Here is a 24,437-nt window from a genome sequence, read left to right as displayed (position 1 = left end):
GTCGTAGGCCACAACAAAAGAGGGAGATGTAGCCTACTCAAGATAACTTTAAACAATCTGCATTTATTACAAAAAAAACAAAGTACAGTGTAAATTATGCTACATAGAATACAATGGAGTGTGGTATCAGTATCAGTGGTGTCTGGAAGTGTATGGGTGCAGTGGGAAATGTGTGGTGTGTGTTGTCAGGGTAAAACAAAAGACAAAATGTGAGCGCAGCTTGGTCTCAGGAGGTAAGAGTGGCTCTGCTGACTGGCAGGGGAGGTAGCCCTAAGAGAAGGCCTGGCAGCAGTGATCAGGTGCTGCCATCTCCAATCAGGCTAATCAGCCCAGCTCAACAGCCAGCAACCTGCAATGCAAAACTAGAAACAGTATGCAGGCCAAAGTAATCGGTCAATAGGCCCTATGGCCGTGACATGCAGTAGCCTATAGTACGCGTCGCATAGTCATAGTCACACAAAGAGGTTTGTAACTTCACTGTACTTACACTAAGGCGGTGACGATAATGCAAAAGACAATGGACAAACATGACAGACACACAGGGACAGGCAGGGGGCACTTAAGAGAAGGCAGAGGAGAAGAGATGGGTCTTGAGGCAGGATTGAAAATCTGAGCTACTCTGTCTGATGTCAGGGGGGAGGGAGTTCCAGAGCCTGGCTGGGAGCTGCCTTGGAGAAGGCTTGTTGGAGACTGGGGGGGCTTTAAAAAAATGCATATAGGGTACGCACCTGACATCACAGAGGCAGGGGTCAATGCGGGGTCACACCCACTGAGTGGCAGCAACGAATGCAGTAATCAGCCTAGATAAATGACTGCTCCAAACAAGGAGAAACCTGCTGAATGTTTTGCCACTCAGGCCCGATTGAGGGGCCGTGTTCCGGTGGGAAAGTGACGTAGTGGGGTAGGCTACAGCGGTCCTCTTCTCCTGTCTGTTGTTTTACCTTTAGCGGTCCTCTTCTCCTGTCTGTTGTTTTACCTTTATTCATACAGCGGGAGTCTCACTGAGAGCAATGCTCTCTTTTTCAGGAGTTCCTTGTTCACATTCACACCTGGAAGCTGCCCAGTACAACCACAGTCTGAATTGTTCGCCACTGAGCAGCTCCACTGGAGCAGTTGGGGTTGGGGGCCTTGCTCAAGGGCACCACGGTGGTGGTAATGAGGGAGAGGCAAGCGCTGCCTTTTCACTTTCTCCACCCAGATTTATGCTGCCGGTCCCGGGGATTGAACCTACGACCTTCCGGTCACAAGCTCGCTTCTCTAACCATTGGGCCACCACATGCCCAATGGTTTAGCATGGTAAAGTAGGCTACAGCATGGTAAAGTAGGCTACAGTGGCTGCCAGGTAACCATGTTGTGCTGATAGGACTTTTTTATTATATGATTTCAACTGGAATGTCTCTATGTTTAAAGTAGCTCAGTATAAACATGATACAGATTCAGCCATCTGCTACAGACAGTAGACATGGATCACACACATCATGAATAGGCTGTTATGCAAAACCCACGGGCAGCAAAGGAGAGCAGATAAAGCAGGAGGACACAGTCTTCTTCCAGCTTCTAGCAGCTGCCTGGGAGGACACGCCAAAGCAGGGAACACCTCAGCTCAAAGACATGGGAAACATCATCAGTGATGTGAAAGAGACGGTGTCTAAGGCGGTGTTTACCCCTTCCACTCTGATCTCTGGACGCGGTGGGCTGCACTTCTGCCAGATCCTTCTGTGTCTGGTCACCTTTTGCCTGGGTGCCTTTAAAGGTGGGAGCACCCATACCTACTGGATCTACGCTATGTTCACCTGGGCCTTCTGCCCCATCATGACCCTCATCATCACCCTGATTGAGATGTTCCTCCTCGATATCCCGCTCAATCTGTTTTGCATGGACTGGCCGGACTTCACCACAGGCATGGCCATGTCTTCTACCCTCATGACCGTGACGGTGGCCGTTACCTACGTCAACTTCTACGCCTGCAGCAAGTGCATCTACGCCTGGGTGGTGAGTCTGTTTGCCTTCTTGTGCGGCGTGGTCTACGCCATGGAGGTGGTGAAAGACAAAATCCTGGACAGGAAAAAGGGGAGCTACCTGGCGGCGCTGCCCGGGTTCTGGAAGGTTCTGGAAGCCTTTGTGAGCTGCATGATTTTTATCTCGCTCACTGGTTACCGTGACAAGCCTGTTCTGTACCTGTGCATTATAGCGTATATCATTCCTTTCCCCATCATCCCCCTAATCATAGCCACCAACATCCTCAAGAAACTGAGGAACTGTTTGCCCTTCAACTTGGACAGGTTTGTGTTCATTTTTCTGGTCATCTCTGTCGTGCTGTATACAATTGCCGCCATTGTGTGGCCCATTTTCATGTTCCGGAACAATCCTCGTCCCAGTGACTGTCCAGCTAGCTTCTGTATCTGGGCCATTCAGTTTATGGTTGCATTCCTGACTTATGTGAATCTCATTCTTTTCATAGTGGACCTTGTTTTTACCCTGCTCGGGATCTGTGGATTTAAACGCACATAAAGAAGACCTGTACTTTTTTCATCATTTCTTAAAAAAAAAAAAAAATCTTTAAACCCACTCAAAGTAAAACTTGGAGAGTAGCATAGCCGACATGAACATTCAGTTATCCTCCTGAATACTATAAAATATGCGATGCTTGTAGCTTGGGCATTATCTGGGTCTAACTAGGCTACCTGATCATGTGAAATTGGTAAAGATGATTTACGGGGAATCCTTTAGACTCTTTAGAAAAAAGAGTCTCTCCTACTTTGGTCCCTGGTCATGGAACGACCTGCAGTCCCGTTTAAAACTTGTCTCTTCCATTCCTCTGTCCAGTTTTAAACATGATCTATCTGAAGTCCTTACTTCAAGCTGCTCCAGCAGTAATGTCTAGTTTTACTTTGCCTTTCTCGGCCTGTAAATTTGTTTTTAGGCCATATGTTTTTACGTTCTTGATCCTGTGTTATTTATTACCCTTGGATGTGGTATTTATGATGTATTTGGTTGTCCTTGCTTTTTGTTTCAGCTCTATAGCCCTGTTTTTATGTTTCCTTTATATGTACTGTATTTATGTTGATTGTAACTTGGCTTGCAACTGCTGCCTTCTTGGCCAGATCACATTCGCAAAAGAGATCTTGTATCTCAAATGTCTTATCTGGTTAAATAAAGGTTAAAAAAAAAACTTGCAAAGAGTTCTGCATAGTTTTGTGTTTTGCATAGGGTTATGTGACAATGTGTAACTTAATGATAGTATGAAATTCGATGAGTGTTTCCCCACAGTAGCCTACAAGATCAGCTCAGTCAATTTGTCTTCTTTTAAATCACTTTTACCATTTTGCTTTTATGTGAAGCCATTGTCTTTTAAGTCATGTGACTTCTAATGTCTAATCTTTATGCAATTGTATTTTATTTCTTGTCTTTTTGTTTACTTATTTTTCTCTGTTACAACCCGGCTCTAGGTTGAAAGAAAGGAGGGAGTCATACACCAAAGTCAAAGATAAAACAAGAATTTATTAACTAAGAAGACTGAGGGAAAAGAACCAGACAACAAATCACATTAAACAAAAGAACAGAACAAAAGGTGCATCGGTGGGAGGGAGAAATATTGAATGGTCTGAAGCCTGAAGGTCTTCTTAAGCTCAAGCCCAGGTGCACCCAATCAGCCTAATGACCCCAAGCACTTTGTAGCTGTGTTTTGCTAAGTGCTATAAATAAAGTTTAATATTTGTATTCCCGATATGTTATATGATTAGACACCATACATCTAGTGTGAGCATAATAGACCCTTTTCACGGGGGCCATTCTGTGTCGAAAAGGCAGAATAAACACAGGTGCAAGCAAAACACTAATGAGGGTTTCCAAATTCCAATCAAATGCCTGATGTGTTTCCACTGCATTGCCCGTATGCCCACATTCACCTTCTTTTATGAAAAAAATTATATATATATATATATACATTATATACAGTAGTAGGGGAATCATTTCTTAAGTCTGTGATTAAAGTTTTTTCACATAAGACCGGTAAAGACAGTAAAGACTCTTTTCGTTTTGGTGTGACCTCATTTCTTTAGTAGGCTACTGACATACTGTAGGTACAAAGTTTTTCAATCCAACAGGAGAAGTGTGTGTGTGTGTGTGTGTGTGTGTGTGTGTGTGTGTGTGTGTGTGTGCGCGTGTGCGTCCGTGTGCGCCTGCCTGCCTGCCTGCCTGCCGATGATGGCAGTTAGAGCAACAGTAGAAACAGTAGTCAGAGGATCAGCTACTGAAGCTAGCAGCAACTGCAATTTGCATTGACAATATTACAGTTCGACGTTTCCGTTTCCTTACTGGTACTTGGAGTCCCCAACTGCAACATCATGTGTGACTGTTGCAAGAGCTGCCTGGCCTTCCTGCGCTCTGTCGGCATTTTGCGCTTGCTGGAAATCATCTTCAGTGCTTTGGCTCTCCTCGTGGTCACCTTGAGAGGGAAGATGACGAGCCCGTGGGGCATCTGGTGTGAGTTTGTCTGGGTTTTCTGCATCGCTGTGGTGGTGACCCTGGCTGTGGTGGAGGGCAAGAGCTGGCATATCCTCCTCGCCGCCTTCCTGCCCAACTGGGCCGACCTGACCTGCGGGCTGACCATGCTGTGTGCCACCATGATCACCTCCGCCACAGTCATCTTTGTTTCGGTCTTTGTCTGCCTCACTTGCTTCACCAGCATCATCTGTGCCATCTTCTCCCTGGTTGCCACCGTGGTTTTTCTGGTTGATGCTGTGATGCAAAAAACGAAGTGTCCGAGTGGCTACCTGTCCAACCCGAGAGGGATCCTACGCATGACGGAGGCCTTCCTAGCTTGCATTATTCTCTCTGCTGCCACAGACTATTTTCTAGGTGTGGAGCTGCGGTCGCGACCTGCCGGGATGATGGTGAGCATCCTCGCCTTTGCTCTCTGTCTCCTGGGTACCGTCATCATCATAGTCTTCCATCTGCTGCTCCAGCTCCTGCGATGTCTACTCTCAATCGGGTTGGGTGTGATGGAGTTGGTGTTCAATGCTGTGGCAGTGCTGCTGTATCTGTGCGCTATCATTCTTTGGTCCGTCTATGGTTACAGGCGCCACACTAACCATAAAGACCTGAATATAGTTACAATTTTGTCCATTGTCAATGTTGTCCTTTACATTGTAGACCTAGCTTTATCCATCAAGGCTCGATAGAAATCTAGACTTGAAATATCAAGCCAAGCTTATTGTCTAAAATAAAATGATTTGCTTCCATGTCTTTCTTGGTAGGTGATTGTATTGTACACTAGCTTAATAGCTGCCTTCCAAATCTTCTTCTCTTCCTGCACTAGGCACTTCACCACTTAAGTGTAGCACTTAAGAGAGTAGAGTAGCCTTCATATTGTATCTATGTATTGTTATCATGTAACCTGTCGAATGTAAGGTGTAGTATTCTTCTTTTAGCACTGACATGTACATCCTGTCTGTGTTTTGCTGTAATTTTGATGTCTGTAATGTTGTGGTATCTCTTGCGGTGACACGTTACATGTATATCAGTTTGTTGCGTACATCCTGTCTGTGTTTTGCTGTAATTTTGATGTCTGTAATGTTGTGGTATCTCTTGCGATGACACGTTACATGTATATCAGTTTGTGCGTTGAATGAATGTAATGAGTGATTGTTTTGATATTTATTGGGGACTACGGATGTAAATTAGCATTAGCTAACTCCGGCATATTTACATGTTTTCGTATATAGAGGCTTCTGTATTTCTGAACATGTCCATTAATGTGCATTGTCCCGTCCCAATAAACCAATAAAGTAAAGTAAGTAAAGTATCATTATTCAACGAAGAAATATTTAATATAGAGTAGATACACCTCTGATGAGTATGTAATGAATGGTCAAAACTCGTGACACATGACAAATCTAATAATAATAAATAAATATAATAATAATAATAATAATAACAATAACAATAATGATAATAATGATAATAATAATAACAATAATAATAATAACAACAATAATAATATAATAACTAATAAAATAAAAATAAATTGTGCATATTGCATAACATGGCAGACAACAAGAGACAAGTTGTGACAAAGGTGAACAATGAGCCAGTTCTGTATCTTATTACAAAATCACATTTAATGATACACTGCATTACAGAAGTGTTCGAGTCGGCCGGTGAGGCGGTGACTTCATAAAAAAAAAAGTTCAATAAATGAACATGGTTTTGGCAAAAAGCCAACGTGGAATCTGTAATCTTGCATTCCTTTGTATCATGCAATATACGATGCTGGTGGACATTTGACTAAGTGGAACATTTCATTGTCTCCCTGCTAAACACAGCAAGACGCTGAGACTCTGAGAGACAGTAAATTCAAATCAGAAGACTCGGGCCGTTGAATTCCGTGGAGGTGAGATAGAGAATGCAAATGTCCTGAGTGACACACACAGGAGTACTAGGACGTATCGCCCTTTTGGTTTCTAGTATGAAATGACTGAATTGATGGGAAGAAGAGCAGCCCTGGTTCCTCACTGCTGCCATCATCTCAGTTTGGGTTAGGGTTAAGCACTTCAGTCCTCCTCTGGCTCCTCAAACTCCACGCTCTCCTGCAGACCTTGGAAGCAGAAGTAGTGCGAGTTGCAGTGGACGACCGGTCTGTTGGGACAGGAGCCCACCACTTCTGGTTTCAGCGAGGCGAAGGGGTTTGCCCCGCTTCCCTTCAGGTCCATCTCCAGCTCCGTCAGGATCTGCAGGGAGTAGGTCATCTCTGTCTCACTGTGGAGGACAGGGAGGACACAACAGACATTCATATGGATTGTGGGATATCCTTCATCTTGGATACGTTTGTAGTCGATCATAAGAGAGCAGTGAGGATAAAGAGACGCATAATTCATCAGACAGTTATAGCATGTTTTTTCCCCCTAATTTTTCCAACATTTTCTCCACAATTAATTGGCCAAATCCCCCTGCTGTCCCGGTCGCTACCCCACCCCCTCTGCCGATCTGGGGAGAGCCGTAGACACACACATGCTTCCTCCGATACATGCGCAGTTGCCATCCGCTTCTTTTCACCTGACGGCGGGGAGCTTAATTCACCCGCAGGACGTAGCACATGGGAGGATCACCCAATTCCAACCAGTTCCTTTCCGCCCCGAACAGGCGCCCAAACAACCAGAGGAGGAGTTAGGACATATACCCTTACCCTCATTCCGGCGTCCCACCGGCAGACACAGCCAAGCGTGCCTGTATGGACGCCCGACCAAGCCGGAGGTAACACGTGGCACGGACCTGCGACCCTTGTGTTGGTAGGCAGGGAATCTACCGCTATGACAGTTAGCATGTTTGCATAGCTCAGAAGGCTTATGTGATATGACGCAAAATATGGAAATATTCCATATCCAAAATCCATAGAATATGGAATTACCCGTTTTATTTGAATTTACATTTGACACCTGCAACAGATTAGAGGTTTTCCTTGTCTTCACTGAAGGTCAAATGTTGGTGGTGCTGGTTAGGCTAGGTAGGTTAGGTAGGCTTGGCTAGGTAGGTTATAGGCTTCCTACGTCATTTCAATACGCTGTTTTGTCTATTTGTTTGAGTACTATGAGAGACTTACCTGAGAGCAGTGAAAATGGTTGGGATCTCATAATCCCTGAGGAGTAGAAGCGTTGGAAGCCAGCCCTCATCCAGGCCTTGACTGGCATCAAAACCTTGACCAAAAAATTAAAAATAACATAAAAATAAGGGGAAATAAATCAAAGAAGATCTTAGCATGAGTAAGAACCACTCAAGCAGTAGAGGTTGGGTGTATGCAAAACATTTTAAAATGTCAATAAAACTATACTATACTATTTTCCTCATCAGTTTACTCTTGTCGTCAGCTTGGCATCAAAGTTCGTGGACACACAAGACAAAATTTCACATTTCAGAACATTTGGATTGGATATAGAGGCTTGGTTCCCTTGGCCCAGAGGCTTGGATATTAATGTCTTGTAATGGAAAAGAAGTTCTCACCGGGATGGAACCCAACCACCAGATCTGGCTTGGCTGCTTCCTCTTTCTCTACCAGGTCCTCCCAGAACTGGTGGTAGAGGCCCTTGTAGGCGCTGACGTAGATGTTCTGTCTGAGGCCACACGTCCTGAGAGGAGGCCTCATGATGGGGCCATCCACCACCTCTGGTCCCACCATGACCACCACCAGACCCTGGTGTCCTGGGAACATGCGGTTCAGCTCATCGTAGTCCGTCAGTCTGGCTCCCAAAGTCTCGCTTTGGCCCGCTCCCACCAGGTGAATGGTCAGGGGCTTGGAATAGGGGTTCAGGCCGAAAAGCCTCATTCCCCAGGCGACGGTCAGTGGCCTGGAGAAGAACTCGCTGGAGACCCTCCACAGCGACTGCTTCAGCTCCTCGTCTTCTGGCCGAGGTCTGCCAGCATCGCTCCACAAGTGTTTCATATTGGCTCCAGCCAGAATGTGCTGGAGGTGAGGTGTGAGGTCTCCCTGCATGGCCAGCCAGTCATCCCAGCCCTTCACCTCTGACTGAGGCTTTGACCATTTGTCTGTAGGGAACGGCAGGTCTCCTGGTGATGGGACAGGGGAGGATACAACCAGTATTAAGACCCGCTGAGCACTGAAACACGGTTTTGGTCTAAATTAGCTAACTTCACCTTTTCATAACAACTGTAGTATTTTTCTTTTCTTATACGATATAATGCGCCTGCCCATTTGGAGTAAAATAGATTATATAAAAGAGGGTGATTGACAGGTCACCTGTCCAGTGATCGTGCAGCTTGCCGATCACGGACCAATAGCAGGCGGAGCTGCTGCTCTGGGAAACGGCCATCCAGGACCCCAAGATGGCGACGGACAACACTTTGGTGTCAGTTCACTCATAACACCTTACCTTTGAACACAAGCCATTCCACAAATCTGTCAATGGCTACTAAGCGCAGCTGAGAGCAGAACTTCTTATGTTTGGGCCAGTCAGCCTTCTGGCACTCTTTACAGCAGTAGTACACGTTCAGACATCTGCGCAAAGAGAGGACAAAAGGTGAGAGGTCTGTCACGTGTATTTTGTAAAATGACACGCTTTCACAACGAGACATCTTGGCTGAGCGGCCTTCGAACAGAGTGAGCGCTCTCTCTCTTTCTTCACCTGACGCAGCGCTTGAGGGTCTGCGAGTTTGAAAGCTGATTTGGCCGCTTCTCGCAGCTTGCACAGATCTTAAATGATTCCTCCATCTTGTCAAACATCTCCTTCTGAGACCGGAAGGCCATGGCCTTACCTGTAGTCTCTGGAACCGCTCTACAGAGAGAAGAGAATGATGAGCATTTTGTACTTGTTTTAACTATGAACTTCCCTATAGCCTCCAAACTCTTAAATTCAAAATCAAGTCAGAATAGAATAGAATAGGATAGGATATATGATATAATATGATATGATATGATATTATATGATATGATATAATAGAATAGAATAGAATAGAATAGAATAGAATAGAATAGAATAGAATAGAATAGAACAATTCACAGCATTATTGCAAATCTGTAAGTTGGGTAAAATGAATGCTACATGACCATCATTTGCAGAATGAAATAGTCTTTTAGTCTAGATATATCAGAAGGTCAACTCCAAAATGCTCACCAATTGACAACTGAGGCCTAATTGCTTTTCTCATAGAGTCTAATCTTAGCCTGGGCCATTGTTCTCTGCTGTGTATAATGGAGGATGGGTGCAAAGAGATTGTATCATGAATGAAATACAGGGTAACAATATTATAATTGCATGTGTGTCTGATTCAGTGGAGTATGATAGAAATGCAGCAGAGACTCAGACTGTGGGCCTGCCTGGAGCTGTGTGTAAGAGGTGAGAGACATTTCAGACACAAACTGAACGGCTTTGTATTCCAGGGCCGACAGGAGCATGAGTAGCCTAATGAACAAGACTTGCCAGTGTTACACTGCAAAATGTCATTTAAATGTCAACCTGTCATCATCGGTAACGAGCACCAGGCACTTCTGTGCCCTCATGCCTTAGCATAAGCCTGTGTGTAGGCTACTTTAGAGTAGGCCTATCTGTTGAGATATTATTTTCCAAAACACTTTTTTTTTTAATAAGAAAATCAACATAGCCTACCAAGTATCTAAACTGCCAAAGTGGGACACAACTTTAGACCGCTTACCTCTCAGTTTCCGTCATTTGCAGCGCTGTGAATCAGTCAGTGACACTGTTGGCTGCTTCTTCTTTGGTTTGCTATGTGAGCGGCTGTGTGGGGGGCTGGCTGACACATTGAACACCTGTGCTTTCCCTTCAACTCCAGGCCGTTCCTGCACTTCACACGAGGCAGGAAATAGCATGCAGAGCAGAGCACTGACAAAACGTATACAGGCTAGCCTACTACATAGCCTAGCCTACTAACTACATCAACACATTTCTTTGGTGGCTTATATTATTCTAAGATGGAGATTCCCAAAGTTATTCATATGGAGAAATAGAGCCACATTACTAGCACCTGGGAATACGTTGGGATCAGGAGTGTCGTGCTGTGGGAGCACAGGGGAGCGGAGCTCCCACACTTTTTCTCCAAGGGTTTGTTTTTACAATAGTAAAATAGGCGGGGGGGGGGTTGTTCCTCATATAGGTGCGCTCCCCCAGTTCTCCAGATAGCACTACACACCTGCTTGGGATCGAGTGATAAATGGAGACCACATCGAAATCCCCCTAAACAATCCATTAAGTTTGGACTGCTGACTTTCTACTATATAATGAAAACTTCAGGAAGTTTTCATTTATAACTCATTAATAACAAGGCATAACAAAAACCAGTGCCTCTATGAACCAACCCATTCATCATTAATGGGTTGACTCATGAATTCATAGGGATTTATTAATGATTAACAAATCACACACAAAAACACATGTAGGCTACCTGCTACTTTTTGTCAAAGATACGATCATGTTTATGTAATGGAGAAATTGAGGCTATTCCAGGGGAACAGTGGAAGTTCTGATCGAATAGCTAATTGTGATACATTCTTTTATTGGGACGATTCCAAGCAGTGAAGTGTCAGTTTAGAGTTTAGACTATTCATTTGGAATTTGACCCCTTGGTATTCCCTGGACTGGGAACTGTACCGTAATTTCTGAGTACTTTTACAACTTTCATCCACTAGAGGTCAGTGTCACACTGACTGTTTCAGCAGCAAAATCAAATTAAGTCCCCCTCTGATGGAATAAAGCATAAACAAAGATGTAAGGGGCACGGTGGCGCAGTGGTGGTGTTCTTGCCTCGCACTCTCGCCTCACAGCAAGAAGGTCCTGGGTTCGATTCTCACCTGGTTCATGGTGGTATAGTCTCTCTCTATCTCCACACTTACTGAGGGCATGTCTCCCCCATGCCTTTCGGTGCCTAGTAGTCCCCAGGTGGGCTATCTCGTCGAAAGGGCCTTTCTGTGTGGAGTTTGCATGTTCTCCCCATGCTCCCCTGGGGTTTCCTCCATATAACATCAATATGGACTTCACTGCCGCAGTCCACCGCTCCTCCTGGCCAGCCCGTGGAGGAAGGATGAGCCAGGATGGCTCAAACGCGGAGGACAAATTCCACGGCGCCTCTAATCATGTGTGTGTATAATGCGTATGTGCATGAATCATGTGTGTGTATAATGTGTATGTGCATGAATCATGTGTGTGTATAATGTGTATGTGCATGAATCATGTGTGTGTATAATGTGTATGTGCATGAATCATGTGTGTGTATAATGCGTATGTGCATGAATCATGTGTGTGTATAATGTGTATGTGCATGAATCATGTGTGTGTATAATGTGTATGTGCATGAATCATGTGTGTGTATAATGTGTATGTGCATGAATCATGTGTGTGTATAATGTGTATGTGCATGAATCATGTGTGTGTATAATGCGTATGTGCATGAATCGATGCATTGGGGCAAATAAAGACGGGGTTGCCTGTCCTGTACCTTTAATGGCGTGTATAACACATTGTTATCAGTGTCGTGGATCAGCATTATTCATATTCTCACATCGGCTCAGCATGCAGCACAGCAATTCACATTTTCATATCAAACGTACAATAAAGCAACAATTAATTGATTACAGATCAGGGGCGGAGCTATGGGTGGAGCTGGCTGGGCCTAGGCCCACTCACTCCTTGCCTAGGCCCGTCCAATCAGCAGACTTTAAAAGCTCTTAAACGGCCCACATTCCTGTCTTTCAGAAGCTGTAGCAGGCTCAGCTGGAGTCAAGGTACTGCTACCATATGAAACTAGAAGACCGAGGCATCCATTGACACCAACCATGTCATCATGCTAGCTTGTCGGGCTAAATAACGCCTCAAATTTAGGCAAAGTTTTGGTGCGGGAAAAACCAAAACACAATGTTTATTTCATGACTATAAAAACTAGACTAGAAAAACTTAACAGTGCTGAGCTGTATCTCAAATTAATCTTCAGGTTCCCAGCTTTCAGATGATGTGCACCACTTCTATGTGACATATACAAAAAAAAAAAAAAGTGTCTGGTAGGGAGGGATGTCAAATGTCATCATGTGAACACGTGCATTTGACTTTAGCAATGTCAATTATATCAATTATGGAATGAATATACAGGCTATAGGTTGCATTGTAGGTACCTACTAGCTAACAACGCTAACCAAATTCTGAATTTCACATATTGCTCTAATCAGAGTGAAACATAGATGACAAAACACATATTAACGTTAACATTACATAATTGAGACATCAGATTTTGTGTTAAAACGTTAACAAACGTCTATAATAATTCTGTGATTATCATTAACGATGCAAGTCGCCATTTTGATGTGGCTATGACGTCAACTCGGACAAAGCGGAGATCTGGATGATACCCGAATTTCCGAGCTGTAATTCCCGGCCTGGACGACTGTTCAATTCACTTTGTACAGGTCGGAACCCATTTTTTCCGGTGGTCCGAGTTGTCTTGAACGGGGTATTAGCTGTCCGGGTCGGGTCCCTCTCACTCTTCTTGTGGCAGCAGGCCCTGGAAACAGAGGTAGTGAGAGTTGCAGCACACGGGCTTCATGTTGGGACAGGCCTGCACCTGCTCCGGTTTCTGCGAGGTGAAGGGATTGGGTCCACTGGCCCGGATGTCAATCTCCAACTCGTGCAGGATCTGCAGGGAGCTCGCCAGCTCCATCTCACTGCGGGGACAAGGAGACAAAACACACTTTTGTCTTTATTTGGACTGTTTTCTCACATTTTACAACTGTCGCCTCAGAGCAAGAAGGTCGTGGGTTCAAATTAGCCTGGGTAAACCCATCCCCCACGTGACCTGCTCTCAGACCTGTTCTCAGTCACTATGATAGTGACTGGGAACTGAGAGAGCAGGTCACGTGGTGGCTGGGTTTACCTAGGCTAGGTTCAAATCCCCGCCCATGGTCTTCTGTGTGGAGTTTGCATGGTCTCCCCGTGTCTGTGTGGGTTTTCTTTGGGTGTTCCGGTTTCCTCCCACAGTCTAAAGATATGCTGTGTTTGTGTAGCATTGCAATGTATATAATCTAGTAAAATATGTATGTAACCTATGTTGTGTGTGTAGGTATATGATGATGATGCTATGGTATGTATAGCATTTGAAACATGATGGCTATACACATAACTGAACAGAAACCTGAAAGCAGAGCTGTGGGTATCCTGTACTGTACCTGCGCCCAGAGGGAAGTAGGCCATTGAGTGAGTGTATGATGTCAGAGGAGAGTAGGCCATTGAGTGAGTGTATGATGTCAGAGGAGGGTAGGCCATTGAGTGAGTGTATGATGTCAGAGGAGAGTAGGCCATTGAGTGGGTGTGTGATGTCAGAGGGGAGTAGGCCATTGAGTGGGTGTGTGATGTCAGAGGGGAGTAGGCCATTGAGTGGGTGTGTGATGTCAGAGGGGAGTAGGCCATTGAGTGGGTGTGTGATGTCAGAGGGAAGTAGGCCATTGAGTGGGTGTATGATGTCAGAGGGAAGTAGGCCATTGAGTGGGTGTGTGATGTCAGAGGGAAGTAGGCCATTGAGTGGGTGTATGATGTCAGAGGGAAGTAGGCCATTGAGTGGGTGTATGATGTCAGAGGGGAGTAGGCCATTGAGTGGGTGTGTGATGTCATGTGCTACTGTGTTTGCAATAGAGAGCCAAAGTCCACGTCACGTCCTGCTTCAGCATGTGTAGCAAGTGGGCAGAGAGAGCAAGAGTTACAGATAAATCATTCTCATCCAGCACCAGAAACATGTGTTGACCTTCAGATGTGTGTGTGTGTGTGTGTGTGTGTGTGTGTGTGTGTGTGTGTGTGTGTGTGTGTGTGTGTGTGTGTGTGTGTGTGTGTGTGTGTGTGTGTGTGTGTGTGTGTGTGTGTGTGTGTGTGTGACAGAGCAGGGTGTATAAACACAACAGAGGAGGACATGCTTTAGTAGAGGACGGTACAGGACGAGGACGAGGAGGACGTGCAGTTGGATGGACAGGCTCTTACATTTACAAACGACTTAAACTATTTAGTGCAGTGGTTCTCAAACTTGTTCACGTCAAGGACCCCTAAACTGACACAGATTAGACCACAGACCCCCTCATCTGAAAAGATTCTTTGCTTTTAGATGTTTTATTACAGAAAGTAAATGAAACCCATGACCAACCATTCTGTCATTGTGTTACTTATGGATGGGATTATAGTGGAAATAAATGATTCCCCTTTTTGCTGGGGGCCCCGTGGAACACCACAAGGATCCCCAGTTTGAGAACCACTGCTTTAGTGGCAACATGGGCATCTGTGACTATCGTCCAGTGTTATTCGGAGGTATTTAAAGGTTCAATGAGCTCAACTCTCCACGATTAAAAACACGATTTCAGACGGCAGCCCGTCTTTATTGTCACACGAACACACTACAACACATGCATGCGGCCACTACACACACTCATGCTGACGGTGGCCGGTGAAATATGTCCTCTGCATTTGACCCATCCAGGCTTGTCCTTTCCTCCAGGGGGCAGGCCAGGAGCAGTGGTCGCTATTTCTTTCCAGCGCCCGGGGACCTTCATTGGACCATCATTGGACCAACTTCAGATGTTGTCGTCACTGGTCGGATGACGATCTTCTGCATGTTTTTAGTGGGGGTTATGTACGGAGGAACCCCCTGGGGGGTACGGGGAGAACATGCAAACTCCACACAGAAAGGCCCTTTCGACAAGATAGCCCATAGTTAGTCCATAGATAGTCCATGAATGATGGCTGAGGGAAGGCTGTGGTTGAGTGTAGTGGTGGTGGAGGAGTGATGAGGAATCAATGGGTAAACCAATACATCAATACTACGAGTCTATTAAAATCCCTTCCTCCAAAGGAAATAGTAAAAGAGATCAAAACCAACAAGACTGAAAGAATTGTGAATATTCCCTGTTCCGCAGAGGGCAAGCACTGTTATCATCTCCGCTCTAAAATGTGAAACCAGTGTAATGTTTAGTCTTAACGTGACCTACCTGTACATGCTGAAGAAGGATGTGGTAGTCCCTGAGGACCTACCTGTACATGCTGAAGAAGGAGGGGATGTGGTAGTCCCTGAGGACCTACCTGTACATGCTGAAGGAGGAGGGGATGTGGTAGTCCCTGAGGACCTACCTGTACATGCTGAAGAAGGAGGGGATGTGGTAGTCCCTGAGGACCTACCTGTACATGCTGAAGAAGGAGGGGATGTGGTAGTCCCTGAGGACCTACCTGTACATGCTGAAGGAGGAGGGGATGTGGTAGTCCCTGAGGACCTACCTGTACATGCTGAAGAAGGAGGGGATGTGGTAGTCCCTGAGGACCTACCTGTACATGCTGAAGAAGGAGGGGATGTGGTAGTCTCTGAGGACCTACCTGTACATGCTGAAGAAGGAGGGGATGTGGTAGTCCCTGAGGAGCAGCAGGGTAGGAAGCCAACCTTCCAACAGGCCCTGGTTGGCATGAAACCCTAGGAAAAACAGACAGAAATCCTACTTTGAGCCTACCACAGAGGAAACATGATCAGAGCACCACTCTCTTCACAATTGTATACTTCTACCTCGTACATTAATGTTAAGATGATTAAGTACTCACATGGCACCCATGACCATGTCATCTAAAATACGTGAGCATCACACTGGTGTTTCGTTTAAAAGGTAGGCCTACACATCATAATAAAAAAATAAATGTCACCACCAGTGATGGATAGTCAGCACCAGTGGATAGTCAGCACCAGTGGCTCCTGCATTACACTACTGGTTTTCCTGGGGAGGAGGATCCTATAATAAGAATCAGAAGTTTCTGTGTGTGTTTCTGTGTGTGTGTGTGTGTGTGTGTGTGTGTGTGTGTGTGTGTGTGTGTGTGTGTGTGTGTGTGTGTGTGTGTGTGTGTGTGTCGGATTCTTTAATTAGGTAGGCTATATTGCCCTAATTACCTAATGATGTGATGCCACTCGACGAATGATGACATCATCTGGTGACATCATCACCAGTCGCTGTCACATGTGTGGTGAGCGTTCTGCCACATACTGGCTGCCGTGCATGTGCATCACCCACATGGGTGCTAACATCAGTTCACTCCCCCTCCCCTGATATGTAAAGCTTCAGTTCACTCCCCCTCCCCTGATATGTGAAGTTTCAGTTCACTCCCCCTCCCCTGATATGTGAAACTTCAGTTCACTCCCCCTCCCCTGATATGTGAAGCTACATACATACATTTGGACCACACACATCTATTTGATATAATAAGATTTAGTCTCTTGAACTCAAATCGGAGAATATTTCTTATTGTTAGATTTAAAAAAGAATGCCTATCTGCATTGTAGGTAGAGAGATAACAGTAAAACTATGATCAAAATAGTCATTCTTTCTACTATGGTGAAGTTGAACAATTCATCAGTTCGATGCGGACCGGCATGGAACCCTCTCAAGGACCCCTGCTGGTCCCCGGACCCCCACTTTCCCCTCACTGAGAATTCAATGGGTCATGTCAACTGTTTTGTGTGTGTGTGTGTGTGTGTGTGTGTGTGTGTGTGTGTGTGTGTGTGTGTGTGTGTGTGTGTGTGTGTGTGTGTGTGTGTGTGTGTGTGTGTGTGTGTGTGTGTTTCCCTGTCTGAGCAGGAAATACATCTGTGTGTGTATGTGTGTGTGTGTGTGTGTGTGTGTGTGTGTGTGTGGTTTTTCCCTGTCTGAGCAGGAAATACATATGTGTGTGTGTGTGTGTGTGTGTGTGTGTGTGTGTGTGTGTGTGTGTGTGTGTGTGTGTGTGTGTGTGTGTGTGTGTGTGTGTGTGTGTGTGAGTGTGTGTGTGTGTGTGTGTGTGTGTGTGTGTGTGTGTGTGTGTGTGTGTGTCTGTGTGTGTGTGTGTGTGTGTGTGTGTGTGTGTGTGTTTTTCCCCTGTCTGAGCAGGAAATACATCCAGCCAGCTGAAATGGCCTTGAAAGAAACAGTCTATTGCTATTTGTGTTCCTGTGCTGGGATCTGCCTGTGGAGAGCAGCGCACAGCAGGAGAACTTCCCAACAAGGCCCAATGAAGTGTTGCATTCTGTGTTTCTCCATGATAGAAATGCAATGAGAAAAATATGAAGGAAAAAAGTATACATGTGAGAGAGAAGCAAACCTAGGACGCTATCCACCTTATTTCTAGCTGCCATGATGCCTTATGTGAAATATATGGGTGTTTTTCCTTCTTCTCCCAGGCCCCTCCCACCGTTACGTTGTTGACACAGACACAACATAGCCCGTCTGTAAACCATGTTTCAAAGCTGCAGGTGAACGGAGCAAATCACATCCAGCTTGGTCAAAAATCTCACCAATAAATATCCCAAGTTGTTCAAAGAGCAACAGAAATAGCGGATGTGATAGATAGCATTATTACATTCCCTCAAATAAGTCGTCAAACGAGTGTTGTGACAAGCAACTTTTTCTCCAGCGTCGGGGGAAATGCTGCGCCAGCTGCAACAATCAGTCATGTTCTAGACCGGATCTTGCACCCATCATTATTTTACAGCGCAGCATTCAAAAAGAAGGTGGATACGATTGTTAAAACTGCCAAACTCTATTTTGTGTGTCGGCCCATTATTGGCACACAGACGCTATCCCCTGCCTGCCGCGTCTTTCCAGAGAACACAAACCGCAGAATGAGAGGATTTGCATTTGAATAATACATGTTATGATACGCACATCCACAGGGTCACTATTCTCATCACGATCAAACATTTAACACTCGGCAAGTGTTAAGGCGTTTAGACCAGCAGGACGTGCAGGAGATAAGGTGACAAGACACAGGGCCCCCTGTCTGTTAATGACTGCAATAACTGCCTCCCTCCAGTCTCAATTTGGAACCTAGAGATAAATATAAGCTAGACGTGTTTCGTTTCTTGGTAGAGAGGCGGAAGGGAAGACTCTCACTCTCTGTCCCAGGATGTCTGTCTCAGTGTCTCTTCCACTGCTCTGTCTGTCTGTCTGTCTGTCTGTCTGTCTGTCTGTCTGTCTGTCTGTCTGTCTGTCTGTCTGTCTGTCTATCTGTCTGTCTGTCTGTCTGTCTGTCTGTCTGTCTGTCTGTCTGTCTGTCTGTCTGTCTGTCTATCTGTTTGTCTGTCTGTCTTTGAGTGAGGGAGAAAGTGCCAACAGCCTAAGAGGGCAACTGTGCTGTTGGCAGCGACCCCCCCCAGCCTTGTGACATTCTGCTGAGTCCAGCACACATAAGCCAAACTCGGCCCCAGCTGCTGTCGTGAATCACCCAGACGCCCCATAAAAGCCAGTTCTAACCTCTCCTCCCTTCCCTGGAAGAAGAGAGGAGGTTATCAAACTGGCATAGAGGGAGACCAGACGACCATAGGCTCTCCAAGAGAGCTGACAACTTCAGTTAGGATGTTTATAATTATAGCTGCAGTAATCAGCATGTTCTTTACTGGCTCATTTCAACCTTTCTGAGGTGAAAGACTTGCAAACAGGCCTGTGTATTTCTGCATGCACAATCACATCTCTTGTATGAAAATCCATATCTCTTTTTGTTGATTGATATTAGCATGACGTGTGTACGTACCAGGATGAAACCCAACCACCAGATCTGGCTTGGCTGCTTCTTCTTTCTCCACCAGGTCCTCCCAGAACTGATGGTAGAGGCCCTTGTAGGCGCTGATGTAGACCTTGTGTCTGGGGCCAAACATCCGGAGAGGAGGCCTCTTAATGGGGCCATCCACCACCTCTGGTCCCACCATGACCACCTCCAGACCCTGGTGTCCTGGGAACATGTGGTTCAGCTCATCGTAGTCAGTCAGTCTGGCTCCCATGGTCTCATTGTGGGATACCCCTGCCAGGTGAATAGTAAGGGGTTTAGCATATGGGTCCAGGCCAAAGTGTTGCACGGCGATGCCAACCGTGAGAACTCGAGAGAGGAACTCGCTCTGGATCCGCCATAAAGACTGTCGCAGGTCAGCGTCCTCCGGCCGTGGCCTGCTGGCATTCTTCCACAGGTTGGCCATGTTGGCACCAGATAAGATGGGGTCCAGATGTGACGTGAGGTCTCCTTGCATGGGGAGCCAGTCGTCCCAGTTCTTCACCTCAGCTACTGGCTTAGACCACTTCTCTGTGGGGAGTGGGAGGTCTCCTGTGCGGGTGGTAGAACAGATGTATTCTAACCCTTACTATTGTGGACGGAGTCTTTCAAGCTACCGTACTGTATAGTTAATTGGCAGACAATTGAGAACAGAGATTATTGTTGATATTAAATTATTTGGCAAGTTTACATGATGTATGAAAAAGCAAGATGTTTCAAAGGCTGAAGAACTTCAATTAAAATGTAAACACGCACCTCTGAGTTTCATTTTTTCGCTCTCTCTCTCAGGCATTTAATTTCTGCAGCTCAGCTTTAAACTATGCCATCTTAGTTACGTGAATTCTTTGTTTTGTGAATTCAAAGGCTTTTCTCACCTGTGAATATCAGCCACTCCACCAGCCTGTCAATCGCCACCAGATGCAGCAACTTGCAGACCTTTTTGTGCTGAGGCCAGTCTCCTTTCTGACAGTCCTTTGTGCAGTAATACACGTTCAAGCACCTGTAAGAGAGAAACAGCGAGCGACAGAAGATGAAACAGAAAGGAAAATTATGTCATCTGGAGCAAACTGGACCTTTTTAATTTCTATATTTTATAACTTCAAGCTCAACTTCTTCAATGATGTTCAAGAAATGTGCATCAGTGGCATCCTTAGAGACACCTTAGAGCAGGGATACTCAACTTGCTTTGCCCAGGGGCCACTTTCGTGAAATGATAGAAGGCCAGGGGCCAGTTAATAAACAATCAATATACATTTTTCTGTAGCGGATTGTAGGTGTCAGACGGAGTTTAGTCTGACAATGTTGTGCACACCGGATAGTTACTTAGGTTAAGTACATACATAAGTGCCTGGGTAGCGAGCAGACGGCGGTATTTGACAATTTAGCAGCTAAATCATAGATTATTGAAAGATATTCCATATTCCAGACTGAAATGCTATAACAGAAGTGTAAGTATTGGCCAGAATTACATGAACATTTGGAAACTTATTCAGCGGGTATCTTGCATGTTGCGTTCAGGTGCGCTCGCGGGCTGCCAGTTGAGTATCCCTGCCTTAGAGAATAGCTCCCAGGTAGAAGAGTTCATACGTTTGTTTGTTTTTCTTTTTAGACATTCAATGCAAAACAAAAGCATTACAGTCAATTATCTAATGAACTGAGGACCATGACGACGTAATCCTTGATGAGGGGAATCAGTTTCACTCCAAGTATGTCAGATATGTTGATCAAGATAGCCCCATTTAAAGGATGGCTTTACCGCTAATCAACCCCGCTTTGTATCATATCTAATCTCAGTAATATAAGCACATGGGCAGTGTTTACCTTCTCTCTCTGTTTACTTTACAGAGAAAAATGCTCCTGCTGCTCCCTGCAGAAACTCCGCCCCCACCAGCTGCAAGTCATTAAGGCTCGTTAAGGCTCTCCATGTGATTCTCCATGGATGTGCGCATACTTAAAAAATAAAAATAAACAATAAAAAAAATAAAAACATAAACAGCCGCCCTCGGAGCAGATTCTGCCTCTCCAGCAGAACTTCCGCAGCTCCGTTGTAACGCATTGTGACGGAACACTTTGCCAGAGGAGGAAATGGGAAAGGTAAGGTATCCGTGAGGAAAATAGAGAGAGAAGGTAAACACTGCCCATGTGCTTATATTACCGAGATTATTAATGATACAAAGTGGGTTGATTACCGGTAAAGCCATCCTTTAATATCACATCATAGGCTTGTTTGTGCCAGGATATAAATAGTGTATTACATTTATCTAGAGCCAGCCTTCAAATTTGACCTTCTCCTTCAATGGCTGATGAATTGACCTGTTCTGTTTGAGGCGACAGCTGGCAAAAACAGCCGTGTCAGGAATCTAAGCTGTAAAAGTGAAGCTGTCATTTATTAGTGATTATACGAGCGTGCACGTTGTCTTTTGTGCGGTCAGGTGGTGAGGTAATGTCGTGGATTAGCAGGTCTGAGAGGCCAGGCGAGACTAACAATAACGTTACCTTCCGACCACCCGCGGCGCCGGGGGCGGGGCCCTTCAGATTTACATCCAATCATTTTCCAGGCACTATGTTTTGTCATGGCACACACTGGGCGTACTAATTTGCCACAAGAGGCTCCCAAGTGGACAGAGCCAGTCAAACAAGGTGAGGAAAACAAATGCATTTGAAAGTCCAAACAGACAACACTTTGTCAACGTCCCCAAAGCTCAAATGGTGAGAAATGGAATGATGCGAAGCAGCAGCCTATGAATCAGCTGCTGAAAGACACAAGGGACTTTTGGTGAGAGAGACAGAGGGAAAAGACAGAGGCTGAAAAACAATAGCTATCCAAAAGAACACTATACACCCTATTATATATATATTATATTATTATTAGATTATATATATATTCCCTATTCTCAATCAATTCCTTCAACTAAAATATATTCTGCATTGATGTGCCTTTATCAACTGCATCAAAGGGATAGTTCACATTCTTTAAAGTCCAGTGCTATTTGCTTGAAGATGTTGATTGGTAGAGTTCTTTCTCAGCACAGTTCTTCCTCACAGTAGCTCTGGAAAGTTGGCTAAAAACAAATGCAAGGTCAATGGGGTCACGCTCCTGTAGAGATACAGCGGGTCTGTGCGGGAACGCCCAGAAAACGGTATCATTGTGTCAGTAGGACGAATGGTAGGACGGTTGGGGAAAACCTCACACACACTGCAACGCACTGTCACTTTGTTGTGCACCATTATTGTATTGTACTGTATCGTGGTTTGTGTTATGTCTACACGTACTGTGTACAGACATGTCTGTATCACGTGTAGCCTACATAGTTATGTAGGTCTACACCCTTTTTCTGTCGGTCTTTGTGACCATGTCCTTGTGTATGTAAGGCTGAGGGTGCTCAGAGCATAAAGAATTTCATTGTATTGTACATTGTATTATACATATGACAATAAACTACTTGAACTTGAACTTGAACCCCCTATATATCTCAATGGGCTGACTCACCAGCGGAAGGTGCTGCGGCTCTACACTACAGGATTGGGGATTCTAGAGCAGGTACTATAGACATCTGTTCAGATGTGCATTTACTGTGGTGGTTGAATCCCCGATCCTGTCTGCCTAGGCTGGGCTAGCAGCTAAATGCTAACTATGCTGAATGGCGAGAACGGGAGGATTTCCCCCATGCTGACCCAATGACCACACGGCTATGACGAGACACCGCCTGAATGTTGGAACAAGCTGACTGAAGCTGACTGAAATGTACTTTGTGTGCACAGTGGAGGAACTCTTAGTGAGCCTCAGTCAGCTTGTACATACAGGAGCGTGACCCCATTGACCTTGCATTCGTCATTGTCCAACTTTCCAGAGCTACTATGAGGAACAGCATGGATTTCGCTGAGAAAGAACTCAACCAATCAACATCATCATTGGTAAGTAGCAAATAGGGCTAGACTTTAAAAAATGTGAACTATCCCTTTAAGCTTCACATTTTTTCATTCTTAAAGGGCAACTTTACTGATTTTAAACCAGCTTTGTATCATTACAAAATCAGTATGGCGGATGTGGATACCAGACAGCAGGCTGAGAGAAGTGAATAGGGCAGCTCAAATTCATGCCACTATCGTATAATAAGGTTATGAGCCGCTGAGTGGTAGAAAATAAGCTATTTACAGGACATAATGCACGCTTTGCAGGTGCCCCTATGGCGTCTGTTCCAGGCCGTTGCTTGCTCTAGCCCAGCTCACCCTAAAATCCAAAATACATATATCCCCTCTCACCTGTAGTGCTATTTATCTATCTATATCGTTTTGTGTTAGTTGCCTGAGTTTTGGAGATATCGGCCGCAGAGTTCCTGCCTTCTCTCCAATACAATGGAACACAGATGGCACTCTGCTTGTGGTGCTCAAAGTGCCAAAGAAATACATTTGAAAAACTCAACAGCAATGTCTCTTTCCAGAAATCCTGACCCCGTTACTCAACATAATCCACAGACCTTGTTAGGAGCAGTTTCATGGAGGAACTATTTTCTTTTGACCGAACTACACCCGCTAGCTACTAGCTAGTTCCTACATGAGACTGCAAAAGAAAATAGTTTGGCTGTTGTTTTTCAAATGTATTTTTTTGGTGCTTCGAGCACCACAAGCCGAGTGCCATCCAGTTCCATTGTTTTGGATAGAAGGCAGAAACTCTGCGGCGCGATCTCCAAAACTCAGGCAACTATCCCAAAATGATATAGATAGATAAATAGCACTAGAGGTGAGAGGAAAAATATTTATTTTGGATTTTAGGGTGAGCTGTCCTTTTAAAGTGAAGTGTTTTCATAAATTGCTGTTGAGGGTGAGTTGTAAAACATAAATACAGCTGGAAATAAGGTCCAGGTTGTAAAAAAAAAAAAAAGAATCCTCCTTTAAAGGAGAATTTCGGTTTTTTTGAACCTGGAGCCATTTCCTGGCATTAATTATGAATTGGCCACTCACCTAGCGATGTCTGCAGCGTTTCTGGGCGTCCTAGCGTTGTTTTGAGATCAATATCGTCCAAGTCAGTGTAAAATGGAGTTGATTTGGGGCCAAGTGGTAGCCTGTATTTCCTGCATCTAAATAGCTATTTTTCTTCCCGTTTTCGCCACATATCGCCATAATCAGATCCGTCAACATCCAGCCGAGTGTTATTTCACCCCAGGCTGTTTCCTGGACTGCACACGGATCAAATTACCTCAAACGTGATCTAGGTCACCAAGTCTCGTGAAGTCCCGCGATACTTTCCTGTCGACTGGCCAAATACAGGCAGGACGCTTTGCGGTCGTGGTTTTAGCGTAACCTATGTGGGGTTTGGCGTAACCTATGTGGGGTTTGGCATAACCTTCGTTATTTCGAATCCCACATAGGTTACGCCAAACCCCACATAGGTTACGC

At 45.1% G+C, this 24,437-nt stretch overlaps 3 protein-coding genes across 3 annotated transcripts in view; 2 read left to right on the top strand and 1 right to left on the bottom strand.

Annotated features, from left to right (window-relative positions):
* Nucleotides 1-1,611: 1,611 nt before the first annotated feature.
* On the top strand, nt 1,612-2,511 carry LOC310776164 (myeloid-associated differentiation marker-like protein 2; the record flags this gene model as incomplete). The annotated part of the gene is made up of 1 exon (XM_083636342.1): nt 1,612-2,511. The coding sequence occupies one exon, from the start codon at nt 1,612-1,614 to the stop codon at nt 2,509-2,511; it is 900 nt and encodes a 299-aa protein (XP_083492468.1).
* A 1,835-nt stretch (nt 2,512-4,346) lies between these two features.
* On the top strand, nt 4,347-5,183 carry LOC310775746 (myeloid-associated differentiation marker-like protein 2; the record flags this gene model as incomplete). The annotated part of the gene is made up of 1 exon (XM_083635885.1): nt 4,347-5,183. The coding sequence occupies one exon, from the start codon at nt 4,347-4,349 to the stop codon at nt 5,181-5,183; it is 837 nt and encodes a 278-aa protein (XP_083492011.1).
* Nucleotides 5,184-6,554: 1,371 nt separating this feature from the next.
* The window catches only part of mss51 (MSS51 mitochondrial translational activator), a gene marked incomplete at both ends in the record, with an annotated part of 22,940 nt that continues 5,057 nt past the window's right edge, over nt 6,555-24,437 (bottom strand). The window contains 9 exon segments of the mRNA XM_083635884.1: nt 6,555-6,759; nt 7,601-7,694; nt 7,999-8,562; nt 8,886-9,010; nt 9,138-9,287; nt 12,998-13,177; nt 15,858-15,951; nt 19,029-19,592; nt 19,916-20,040. Coding sequence (XP_083492010.1) covers nt 6,555-6,759; nt 7,601-7,694; nt 7,999-8,562; nt 8,886-9,010; nt 9,138-9,287; nt 12,998-13,177; nt 15,858-15,951; nt 19,029-19,592; nt 19,916-20,040 — 2,101 coding nt within the window.

This window comes from Poromitra crassiceps (genome assembly GCF_964638095.1).
Source record: "Poromitra crassiceps genome assembly, chromosome: 4".
NCBI classification, from domain to species: domain Eukaryota; kingdom Metazoa; phylum Chordata; class Actinopteri; order Beryciformes; family Melamphaidae; genus Poromitra; species Poromitra crassiceps.
The sequence above is the reverse complement of the archived record's forward strand: the minus strand, read 5'-3'. Positions and strand labels throughout refer to the sequence as shown.